At 37.9% G+C, this 13,501-nt stretch overlaps 1 protein-coding gene across 1 annotated transcript in view; it reads left to right on the top strand.

Annotated features, from left to right (window-relative positions):
• Nucleotides 1-1,384: 1,384 nt before the first annotated feature.
• The window catches only part of LOC140138157 (uncharacterized), a 49,203-nt gene continuing 37,086 nt past the window's right edge, over nt 1,385-13,501 (top strand). Inside the window, exons 1-4 of the mRNA XM_072160090.1 lie at nt 1,385-1,678; nt 5,544-5,913; nt 7,584-7,725; nt 8,796-8,918. Of these exons, the coding sequence (XP_072016191.1) occupies nt 1,590-1,678; nt 5,544-5,913; nt 7,584-7,725; nt 8,796-8,918 (724 nt within the window). The 5' untranslated portion in view covers nt 1,385-1,589. The remainder of the gene's footprint in view (nt 1,679-5,543; nt 5,914-7,583; nt 7,726-8,795; nt 8,919-13,501) is intronic.

The raw sequence follows: 13,501 nt of genomic DNA, 5'->3' as shown, positions 1-13,501 counted from the left end.
GTCTTCCGGTGATCTATACACAGTTGCCACAATAATGCATTTTGAAATGAAATCAATTTTCGTCCAGAGAATATTTTCGGAAATACTTTTTAGTTTTGAAGCTAAAACATTTAGGGAATTCTTATAAAAGAAGGAAATGCCTCCAGACGGACGTCCAATATCAAAACGTCGTTTTCTGTAAGAACCAACATGATTATAACCATCCAAATTTGGTTCGTTGTCTGAATTTGCCCAAGTTTCCACAAAACACATAAAATCAAATTTTGTTATGAAAGCAATAAATTGTGTATCACAAAGCTTTGTTAATAAACCATTTACATTCCAGTAGAGAAATTTTTTCATATCATACTCAGTTTGATTACCACCACGGTTATCATTATTTACATTGTCATTATTACTTTCAGTTCCATTTTCACCATCATCAATCTGATCATTTTCTACGTTTCCATTATCATGATTGTTACCACCAGTGTTATCATGTTTACTCATCTTAGATGCTTCATCATCATTATCACCATATGTTGTCAACTTAAAATGATCCCTTGCCAAATTATTCATACTTCCATTACCAGGAGTTGGCCTATTTGTACTAACACAACCATTTTTGACAATAGCAACATTTTTATCTTTGATGACATTACAATAATTTTCACAATGTTTTATGGACATATATTTATCACTTTTCAAACAATTTGACATGTTTACCAGAGTATTTTGCACAACATCATTTCTATCAGGGTTTTATTTGGATATTCATCATGTTTGTCACAAATATTGTTATCACTATCACCATGACTATTTATTGAAATATTTTGTATTTCCAGCTCATTAATCATGTCCATACTTCCATTGTCAACGGTATTTTCTATAATGCACCCATTTATCACTGCATCATTATTATACTTGGTATTTGCATTTTTGACAGATCTAACATTTTCATCATGGTTCATAGACATATGAATTTCACTCATCATATCGTTAAAACTTTCAAGTTCAAGAGTGTCTTTTTTTTTTTTTAAGCATTCAACGTCATCATTTTTAACAACATTACCACCACCACCAGCATCTTTAGCCTTTAACATGTTTGCATATTCATTATATGTATCAATGACAACATTATAATAACTCATTTTATCAGCCTTTATGACTTCACTATGATTTATTTCTGAAATTTCAGTGTTTGTCCGAGGATGTTTTTGCACTTTTTATTAGAGTTATTATGGCCGTGACCACATCCCTATGCTGGTACAATGTCCTCAGTTCCTTCATCGAACACGTATTTAACAATTTAAAAGGTAATTAATTTAAAAGCCAAAATTAGGTACATTTGTAACCAAGGCTCCCGCTGAAAATTGAAATGCACCGCTTCGGCAACGCCTACATTTCGTTCTACTGTTCGAGGCACAACATTGAACACATTCGCCTCAAATATGTTATGGCTTAATATTTTGGTAAACCTAAAACTAAGGGAGAATTAAGTGGACAATAGCTCTGTGTTTTTAATTATATAACTCTTACGAAACAGAACAATTGCAGATGAGGCTGTAATATGACTTGTTTCGAAAAGAATTTGCTACAGATATTGCAGCATGTTTTCTAACAGAAGAAGCGGTATCCGGGGAGAGCGTTCGGGATGGGTGGTTCACAATCCAACTTTCGTCGATCCGGAACAAAACAGGTAGGCAATTAATTATTGTTGGCAACATAATAATATTATGTATTTATTCATGTAGAGAGTATGTTGTTATGTTGACATCCAAATTCACACTATTCGCCGTACCACCACAGCAATAGGTGAATACAATTTTGAATATATCGCACTGCACTAGTGCGTTCACGTGGTACCTCTGCATTAAACTATAGATGTCAAAGAACAGGGATAAAGACCTGGATCGTAATTCTATATAATATTCATATTATGCTAATCACTCGCACCAGACATACACAGGTGATGAGTGCAACCTGTTTGTAGTGCAGGACAATATATTCAAAAATTGTATGAACCAATTGCTATGGTATTTAATCCTGCTACATCATCACTTCTACGGCGAATATGATAAGATGTTTACTTATTTACAAACTGCCACATGTTATAATGTCACGCACCCCTCAAAACTGCTCTGAATACCTCTTAACTCAAATTGGCTAATGAGAACATGTAGCCTACATTATATATGATCTCTTGATGTCTTGTCAGGATATTGACATTCTTTCAGTAAAGTAACGTCAATAGGAAGTCTTGCTTCCCTGCCATACAATAGGAAGAAGGGACTAAAACCAGCAGAATTTGTTGCAGGAGTGGTACGATATGTAAATTGTATGTGTGACAAAAATACTACCATCTATCCTTCACATGGGACTATGAGGTTGGTGACATTAGTAGTATTAGTTGACGACATAATTATTATAACCTGAAACAGTGCATTATTATGGGATACATGGAACAGGTAAATAGTAAAGGTAAATAGTACCGGTTTTTTGTCTTCAACACCGTAGTTCATCATTGTCTCAAATACATTTAAAAATAGGTTTATCTTCAGGTTTCTGTGCAAAGTCATCAAAAATAACTTTAATGGCCTTAAATAATCTTAATGGCATGGCCATTAGATGGACAACATGTAGTTTTCATATTAAGCAGATAATGATGACATTAACCAACTTCCGTGTGAACTTAGATTGTGTACTTTAGAGGAACAGTATGTAATTATAATCGGACATCTTCGCCCTATTAGCTGGACGCATGACATATTATGTGGTAGTGTATCATCCATAATTGAGAGGCTATAATGTTCTTTATAATTCATCGCCAAACGAGCTCATTAACCGCCTTTTAGGTCCATGGAACAGCGTCAGCACCCCGATATCTTCATGGAGAAAATCGCCATGATAGTAGGGCGTATCCCAACTAGTTCTTCAAAAGCCACGCATGACCATTTTGTTCCGTCATGTTTAATACTTTCGAGAGAATGGCCAAGGGACTCAGGCTAAGTATAAAAAAATACGATATAGGTGGCTACGCAGCAGAAAAACCGAATTTTTGTGAGTTTTTTATTATTTCAATGCGCAAGCTGGGTTTTCAATGCGCAGACTGAAGATTACCATATTCTTTTAACACAAGTATTCGAGTGCAAGCCTTGCAATAGCTTCGTATATAGAAACCAATAATAACGGGAACTATTCATCATTTTCTACCCAGGTATGCAAAGATCTATCATCTGAATATCGATAGCAGATACACCACTCTACGCCATGCAAAACTCGACTAGCCCAATTCCCCAAGCCCACCTATAAAGTACTGTAGCGCGAGCGGTCACTTCAAATCATCTCATTGCAACCACGCACACCGACATCGCCTGGTTAATAATTACATTGTACAGCAGAGACACTAAAACCAATACCCGGAATCGATACACGTGAATGTGCTATGCACGATTTGATATTCAGACGATCTTTGGATACCGGGGTAGAAAATGATGAATATCTCCCGTAATTTATTTTTATTCTGAAGCCACATTTTTTGCTTGCACTCGGAATATATGTGTTGAAAGGATATGATAGTCGTTAGCTTGCGTATTGAGAAAGAACCGTGCGTATTGAGCTCAAAAAGTGACAAAAATTCTGATTTTATATGTGCCGAACTATAGCGCAGCGTAGGCCACTAAAAAAGGCAGTCTAAAAGCAGATGACCTCATGGCGTATACCATGCTCACTGACACATACAGAGGTCAGTCACCAGGCTATTGTCAATAGTCTTAGTCGGATGTCCCTCGGCCCATCATGCGTCTCAAAACTATTAAACAGTCGGAACAAAATGGCCATGCGTGGCTGTGGATTCAACCTACCATGGAGATTTCTGCCATGAAGATCGGAGCGATGACACTGTGCCACGTGGTCTAATCGTTCAGGAATAATGTTATATGTTGTATCTCGTAAGAAAGACATCTTGCCCATTTTTGTTAATAATGTTTTTCCTTGAAAGTAGCCTCCCTCATGCCCTCTTAAAAGTTAAACCCCGACAACGCCACTGGGGAGGGTGAAATGGGAGTGACCTAGAGTGGGATTGAGGTATTATATATGAGGGGTAAAGTTTGAAAGAGCGAGGATAGATGGAGGGAGAGGGTGAGGAGAAGTGAGGGGAAACATGAGGGAATGGGAGAGAGTGATTGAGAAGGAGGGGAAAGAAAGAATTGGATTTAAATTTTCATTACACTTTGTGTTGTAAAATGGAATAACTGCTTTTGCTGGGCAGACATTAGACTTCTCCGCGTAGTCCATTTGCCCATACTCGAGTATATTTATACATAAACTTTTGCACAATTCGCTACTTGCACAGTTCGCCATTATGCACTATGTGCGGGAGAGCCTCGAACTGGCAGCATACATGAAAGGAAGAATTATGTAACCTTACACAGAACGTTATGACTAGTTCAATTCCCATTCATGTATGCTGCCAGTTCGAGGCTCTCCCGCACATAGTGCATAATGGCGGAACCGTGCAAGTAGCGAATAGATAGATTTTCCACATCCGATATTTTCAGTGATCGCACCCCCGGATTCCCCTGTCTAACCAGTTTTACTAGCGATGTTTTGCTCGGGGTTTCTCGGCCATTAAGGGCTGGGATATGGGCAAACTAAAAGTACAGCTAACTGGAGAGGGAAAGCGACGAGTTTCCCCAGATCACAGCGGCAGATAGTGACTGGGCCATCGAGTGCGAATATGTATTTATTTTGGAAGGTTAATGTTTGTTTTAAATTTTGGGACGTTTTCCAAAATTTGATATTTTGGGGGATATTTGAAGAAAGCGACATGCCAAAGACAACTATTTGGGCACATACCAGTCAAAATTAATAGGTAAATTTTCACGGGAAAATTTTCTGGACACGTGACTAATGCGTATCAATGTGAGTGTAACCTCGAGCCTGATCCCTGACCCCCGGCGGTGACCTCGCTATTCAAGTCTTAGTTATTTTGAATTGGAATAGTGTTTTTGGGCGTAGTTTCGATAGAAATTCGTGCATTGCAAAATTTTTGAAAATTAGCCAATCTTAATTTCTTCACAATATCATCAAAACGTAATTTCAAAAATATTTACCTACGGACAAAAATATTTATCTACGGAAACTCTTGTTATAACATTATTAACTTCCGACAAGTAACTTATTTTGCATTTTGGCTCAGGAAATGTTAAAAGGTGTATATCCAGATATCAGCGTTAATTTCACGCATTGAAAACGCCAAAATGCAGTCACAAAATATTTAATATTAGTAAATCACCAAAACGAATGGTAACGTAGGTATGAGGAAAAGAGTTGTATCAACAATAACAAAGTATGTGCCCAAAGATTCCCCTTTGGCATGTCGCTTTCTTGAAATATCACCAAAAACTATTAAATTTGGGAAAAACGTCCAAAAAATATAAAACAGCTCTCTCCAGATACCTGTACTTAGCATAAAGTTTGCCCCTATCCCAGCCCTTAACCTTATAATTATATATGCTGCACAATAATATAATACTAATCTCAAAACTGCATTTTTTTTTCAGTTTAAACCCAATATCTCTGATATCAAGAAACGAATACATGGACACTTCAGTCCCGGTTCGTTATCCCTACTTCGCTAATACCACTCAACAAGGACCAAAATATGGAGATTCAACGAATCAATATCAAGGTACAAACGCAGATGCTAACGCCGATGGTGATGACGTTGATTCCAACAAGACATGCTTCGGTATTGTTAGCAACCAAGCTTTAGAGATATCCACTGCTCATGGATATCCGCTTATATTCAAATCTAAAAGATGGTATGGCAAATTGTTTTGGACTTTGATATTAATGGTAGCAGTTGGTGCCTTTCTGCGTCAGGCTGTGATACAAATTGGCAGATACTTTGATGCGCCAGTTACTGTCGAGGTGAGTCTTAGGGAAATCCGTTTGTAAACAAAATCATGTTTTATACCAGCATTGAGCTATGAACTGATAGACTAACGTAGGGTCTATCCTGCAAAAATCAAGATTTTAGGTGCCGTATTTGTGACAAAATATGAGATTTTGAATGAAACGATGGAGTCAGCCTACTACAGGAGTCAGCATAGCTAGTACAGAATCTGCTTTAGCCCTTGATGATCAAAAAAATAGGATTATGCTGCAAAGGCTTTGGTACAGTTCTTATCTTGAAAATAGATCATGTCAAGTTTTTGTTTCTGGAGCATATTCAGAAGGCATTTACATGGAATATGGCCTTCCACAAGGTTCAGTTACAGGACCTTTGGGTTTTGTTTACTCTACCCATGTTGTTGGTAGAATATTACGGTATCATGATGTAGACTATCACATTGATGCTGATATAATTTATATCACCCTGATCCGAGCATTCCTGGTGATGTCCAATGTGCTCTTTTTAAACTTTCTAAGTGTGTTGCTGACATTCAGTATTGATTGAGAACAAACTCAGGTTGAATCAAGACAAGACGGAGTTTTTCATCGCTTCTTCTCTCTGCATCATCAGAAGATATTGGGATATTGGAAAACGCCCTCTCTTGAGCCAACTTCATTGGCTCCCTATCAGTGAGAGGATTGTATACAAGACGCTGTTTTATGTGTTTAAACGAGCTCTCTTCCCAGTACATAACTAACTGCCTCACTGTGAGAAGATCATCCCAGAGGGCAATGAAGACCCGCTCGGCAGATAGTATTCCCTTCTTGGTGCCTCGTTCCAATAAGGGTACTGGGGATAGAGCTTTTTCAGTGGCAGCTCCACGTTTCATATCAGAAATGCTGCTACTCTTGAATCATTCACAACTATGCTCAAGACATATATTTTTCCATAATATTGTTGTCTTTGTTTTCTGTACTTGATCATGTTTGCTGTTTTTTATGTTGTTGTTGCGCTTTGTAGCCACAGGAAAAGGTGCATTATAAATAAAGTAAGTTAAGTTAGTTAAGTTACGTATAAGTACAACGTTTTCATGCCCAGGGGGGGGGTCACTGCTACTGTGGCTTGTACACCATCCGCGATAATCAACTTTTGAAAAGCACCCTAAACAAGGATTTAACCCTTGGCTAAAACGACACCCTAAACAGGGATTTTATTCCTAACATCAAATTTCATACCCTAAATTTCATTTCCGCGTATTTAGCAATTGCAATTTTGCTACCCTTTTTTCCAATTTTTCATGTTTTTGACACCCTAAACACGATACGCGCGTATCGTGCTTACCCACGAAAAACGACCCTTTTTACGCGTTTTCATCATCGCGGATGGTGTACAGGCCACAATGGGAGTGACCCCCCTGGGTTTTCATGCAATCGAAATTTAAGTCAAATGCGTACTCGATGTTCATAACAATGTACGGAGGCAAACTGGCGGGATGGTCACACAACATTAAGAGAACCGACTCCAGTCACGACAGCCGGAGTGAATTAAATAACGATTTTCTTTGCTTTATCTCATTCAAAGTGGCCATATCTGATCCTGACAATATAAACTAAAGCTTTGTGGAAAAGAAATACACATCTATTCTTTCTTTTATGGAAATGTAAGAATATTGCTTTAAATGATACATTTTGTATCTCCTTTGCAGTTACAAGTGGTATCAAAAACGTTTTTGGATTTCCCTGCGGTAACCGTTTGCAACACTAATAAAGTGAGACGATCTGCGATCAGTGAATCAAAACACAGACAGGTTCTAACTGTGGATGATAACACACCTACTGCTTACTTAGGTAATATACCCTCAGTTTATATAGTCCAGTGTGGTATTTATGAAGCGTGCAGTGGGAGGCCGACCCACAAATGCACCCGACTCCTCTAGGCAATAGATACAAATTAGTTCGATCTTTAGATCGACCATCGGTGCTTGGCCGATCCTTATTATTTAAGAAATCAATTAATTGACCATTGTTAATTGTGATAACATATGAATATATGCCTGTATTGATATTGACCAATATAAATACAAATTTGCTTCTGGTGCCTAATGCATTGGGCTATTCCATTTAAAATCCACACTACCCCTGTGGAAGATTTTGGAAATATCTTTCACAGGGGGAGTATGTTTTTCAGATGTAATTGGTCAAAGTTAATCATTTTGAAACCCATACTCCCCCTGTATAATGACTTTACCTTTATCTTCCACAGCTGGAGTGAGTATTTCAAATGGAATTTACCTAATTGTCTATTCTATTTGAAACCTATACTCCCTCTGTGGAAGACTTTAGCTAAATCTTCCACAGGGGTAGTGTGGATTTTAAATGGAATAGCCCATTTATCCAACTCATGTTCAAGGCTCTCTAAGTTTCCTCCCTCATGACCAGCACTTTAATCCTAGTTTCTATAATCTGCATTGCTTTTGGGGTTCGCCAAGTCCATGAAATGAGGAATAATTTAAACATTAGGATTGGGTTGGAATTCATTCCAAAATCTTCTACAGCGGGGATGTGGTTTTTAAATGAAGCAGCCCAAAGGGACATGCAACGTAGGGCAACCACTCATTGGAAACTCATTCTTAATTCTACGATTGAAACCGAAGTTACCGTTTACACTTGAAAAACAAACTATAACTCTTTTAAGGTGGTACTACACCCCTTGATAAATTTGTGACTATTTTTGCATATTTGTATATTAGTCGCAAAATTTATCAGGGGTGTAGTACCACCTTAAACGTTCTGTAATATTTATTTTGCTTTCCATGTATGTATTCATATCGTATGCAGGAAATTTACTTTTCCAAAATGTAACAACGAGTCTGTTTCTGTATTATATTTCCTTACACTCCTCTGGGTTACGCATCCAGTTCCTTGTTCACCAGGAGATGTCATGTGCACAAATAGACGACAGTGTGTTAAGAGTTATTTGGTCTGCGATGGAATACGACATTGCTCAGATTTCAGTGATGAACATGATGGCTGTAAATATGGTAAAGCATTGCTACTCAAAGTTGAAGAATATGAGTAAAGAACATATGGCTGAAGCGGGTTTCGAACCGGCGACCTCGAGATCAGTGCTCTACCATCTGCTATCCTGCGCTATGATGGACGGTGATCACAATTACCAATAGTGACATTGCGATTTCCAAACGTAGAAATCGGACGTACGTTGATCTTTTCAAAACCACTCCCCAGTATCGAAGCGAGATCACGTATTTAGCTATTTTTGAAGATATTCCACGTGCGAAATCGACGTAGATACATCGTTGAAAATGCACAAAATTTGCCCATTTCACAATATGTTAAAGATAGTCAAAGATAATGAACATACGAAGGAAAGTCTAATTATTATTATGATCCTTTTTGTTTGTAACAAATCATTATAATAAAGGTACAGCGATGTGTTAAAAATGGACTAAACTTAAACGCAATATTCATACGCAGAGATTGCCCATTGAAATGTGTGTGATACTTTGCGTACAAAAAATGACATTGCGATTTCCCATTTTGGATTCCCACGTAGAACAAAACGCAGATGCTACGTTGAAATATGCTGATTTTACATCATGTCTAAGTCCATGCAACGCGCCCAATTTTCAGGACGAAAAATTCTCATTTTGAAAGTAAAGTTATGATGTATGGATGTAGTGATCTTTAATCTACCAAAATATATGTTTTTGAGCAACTATAATATTTGGGGAGCACAAAAAGAAAACCAATTAAGTTTAATCAGCATGTAGGTCAAAATTTTAGTCAAAATCAAAAGCGGCCTGTTTGAATTAGGCAGAGACTCAGCTTACTGTTATTTTTTCAATCACTATGCCCTCTATCGACCTAGATTAGATTAGATCAAATATTATAGTCTTCATTCCAGCTGACTTGTTCTCCGTCGTGACGAATGAGCACAATCCAGTTTGGAACCGAGACTAGCAATATTTAACACCGTATTAACGTACGTAAAAATGTACGTGAAAACGTACGTTCCACGTGCTGCGTTTGGAACATCGCAATCTCTCTAATATCTTTGCTCTGGCGCTGGTCAGATTCATGATAAAACCGTGCTGTCGTGTGGCCGGGGATCACGCCCACACTCCGAGAAGCGACATAATTAGAGGGGATCAGTGAAGATGCGGATTTTAAGTATTATTATGAATTTAAATTGGGGATTTGGCCAAAGGAAAAATAGAGCAAAGGTACAGAAGTTGGAGTCCCAAGGGATGAGGGAAAGTGAACGGGAAAGGAAATAACTAACACGAAATGAACCAAATGTAACAGAAATAAGTTTAAGAATTTATTATGAATTTAAATCATTAGACAAACAGTACTGATCAAAATTACATATGTTTGTATTAATAAATTTTACCAGAGTCACATTGCTCCCACAATACGTATAATTGAATAATTATAATTCACGTGCAAGACATGATGACAATATATTCGCCATCATGTTGACCAATCTAAACTAAACATTAGGAGATGATACGTCCGTACGGGTTTGAAGGAATGAACAATATTCAATTATGCAAATAAATATAACGTCACAACAGTATTTAAAAGCCGCATTTTCACTAATCCCCTCTACTCACATGTAGCTCACATGGTAGACCACTTGTCTCGTAAACCAGTGGTCGCTGGTTCGAATCTCGATTTAACCCAATTACCTGGCCAATTTTTCTGTATATATTATTTGCTATTCAAATTTGTAAACGCTACAGTTGGAAGTTGTCCTAATACTGACTAGCCACGTACATAATAGCTAGACCGAAACCATCCCTCAATATGGGAGGCAATTCATCTTGAGCATGGGCCAAAATTGTTCGGTCGGAGGACTATATTTCAAAACATTATACCACAATTCTATGCTCCCCCTCTAGCCTGGTCTCGAAAAGCTGTCTACGCCGCTGAAAAATTGTGTTTTTAATCTTGCATATTATTCTACTAAAAACGTTTGCATTTAACTTTTAATGATTTTTATAATGGGATAATTTACCTAATTTTTACAATACTAATGGAACTCTAATGCCATGTAAGTGGATATTGTCAAATAATTCATATCATTATATTTTGTATAACATCATCAATATAATGAAGCAACATGCATTAACATAATTGTTATAGCAAAACTGTCGTTGGAATAAAAGTATCATTTACTTTTGAATTCAATTAATAATTCAAAATTACTTTAAAAATGGCAATTTATATGTATAGCTAAAATGGCTGTGATTTAATTTATTCAAAAGGGCATTTCGTGATCCACAGCATCATCCCCTCACTTTTCTCAAAAAATTTGAGATTTTTATATCACTGGAAATTCGTTAAGCAAAGATATCCTGAAATTTGAATTTCGTTCTGGTATACCAAAATACCGCTGAAAATGGGCCTCTTTGATTGGTTTTTGTCGAAACCTCAAGTGTTCCCTTCATCCAATCAAATTTTTTTAAATATCAAACGAAAGCTAACACTTCCCCCTAAAAACACTTTCAGTCACTAGGTCAACAGATAACGCAATGCAATGTTATAGCAAGGCGAATGTGGAAAATATGTTGAAAATTGCCTATCCAAGCACATTTTCTGACCAAAATGTAGGTTTTTAAAATCAAAACCTCAAGTGTTCCTTGCAATATTTTTAAAATTTTATGTCATTAAATGAAAAAGCACACTTATATTGTCCATATACTAGCGTAACTAGAATGAGCAATGGCCAATTCTCTATAAATTGCAAATCTTGTGCAAAAAGTTACTATTTTCGCCTGTTTTGTCATACGGTTGTAAATTCAATGAACTGTGACTTTTAAAAAAGAGCGCTTTACAAATTGATATGATATCGCCGCATTTACTCACAAAGAAGTACCAATCACGGTATCAGTAAGCTGTTAATAACTACTCGTAGAAGCTTACTGAATGTTCGTGCATTTCCCGATATCATCGAAGTTGATTGAAATTCCTTGAGCTACCCACAATTCCCAGGGGCGTGTTAAATTTCGCTAGCGTGGTAACCACAAATTAATGTTTACCCCGATTTCTTCGAAAATATATCGATTTGGAACGTCAAATTTTGGAATGGTAATGAGAATATATGATTTATTATACGATACCAAAATCTCATCAAGGCTAAGGCTACTGTTAATACCTCGGTAATTGACTTCTCTAGTGTGTGAGTGAGCTTGTATACGCCATGTGAGGGGGTGCTCACTACGCTGTGTGTGACCTCTGTGTGTGGGTGAACATGTATACGCCATGTGAGTGAGTGCTCACATCAGAAAATCATAATATTTTTGTCAGTTTATGAGTTCAAGACGCACGCTTCTTTCTCAAGACGCAAGCTAACGACTATCATATCCGTTGAACATATATGTTCAAGTGCAAGGAACCAGATCTGGTTTCTTTATTCGAAATCATTTATTGTTGGTTTCTTTATACGGAGATATTCATCATTTTCTTCCCGGTATCCAAAGATTTATCGTCTGAATATCAATCAATCGGACATAGCACATTTACGTGTATCGATCCCGGGTATTCATTTCAATGTCTCTGGCTGTATAACAATCTGCGTGTTTCTACTGAGGGCCAAATTCCGTGCCATGCCGTGCCGTGCCGGGTCATACCGGGTAACAAGCCCAGTAGAAACGATCTGGGTAATCGGTTGCCGTGTCATGCCGGGTCATGTGCTCGCCTTTCGTGATCCACCTCTTGAGGTGGATCATGCCGGGTCAAAGCGTGTAATCCGCGCAGTAGAAACGAGCCGTGTCATCGGTTGCCGGGTCGAGGTCATGCAAAAATAACGCGATTCATATCATTTCTACTTGTACAGTATAGGGCCTAGGCCTATAATGTAGTTCTTTCTGATATTATATACACTGGCCACATGTGTGACTCGCATGAACTTGATGAAGTAAAATGGATATGACTTTACTTAGTCTAGGCCTACTTCTTTATAGTTAATGAGTTGGTTATATTTTGGCCCCGGGATTTTGGCTGTAAATTAATTATCATAATAGCCAATTACTAAATCCACTGGTAAACTAATGCAATTTGGATTTTACGAAAACACTAAATTGTGATTGTAGGTCATATGCCATGAGCTGCCATGCGTGGACATTTAAATTTAGGATAGGCCTACAACCGTCAAATCTGTTTTCCGTACTTCCGGTTTACAGGGAAAAATGCCGTGCATCGTGCGAGACACGGCTTTCTGGTCTCAGTAGAAACAAGCCGGGTAACGGTGGCCGGATTATGATCGGTATTTTGTGCCCGGAAAATAGCGGGTCAAAAATCCGTACGCTCAGCTGAATGTAATTATTATCCGGGCGATGTCGGTGTGCAAGGTGGGCGGGGGGTGATGAGGCTGGCGATCAGGTCACGTTACGGGCCTTTAACCCGGGCCTTTAACTATGCCGTCCGTCATTTTGAATTTGGCTGTAATAATAACATAACTACTCCGTAGCTTGGGAGACAATGGGGAAGTTTTTGAGATGGATGATCCCCACCATCTTTTCTAACAGACTGGACATAATAGTGTAGTATAGACCACTTTACATCATTGTTTATCAACAAAGGCGAGGGATTGGTCTGT

This window comes from Amphiura filiformis, chromosome 17 (assembly GCF_039555335.1).
Source record: "Amphiura filiformis chromosome 17, Afil_fr2py, whole genome shotgun sequence".
In the NCBI taxonomy this organism is placed as follows: domain Eukaryota; kingdom Metazoa; phylum Echinodermata; class Ophiuroidea; order Amphilepidida; family Amphiuridae; genus Amphiura; species Amphiura filiformis.
The sequence above is the reverse complement of the archived record's forward strand: the minus strand, read 5'-3'. Positions and strand labels throughout refer to the sequence as shown.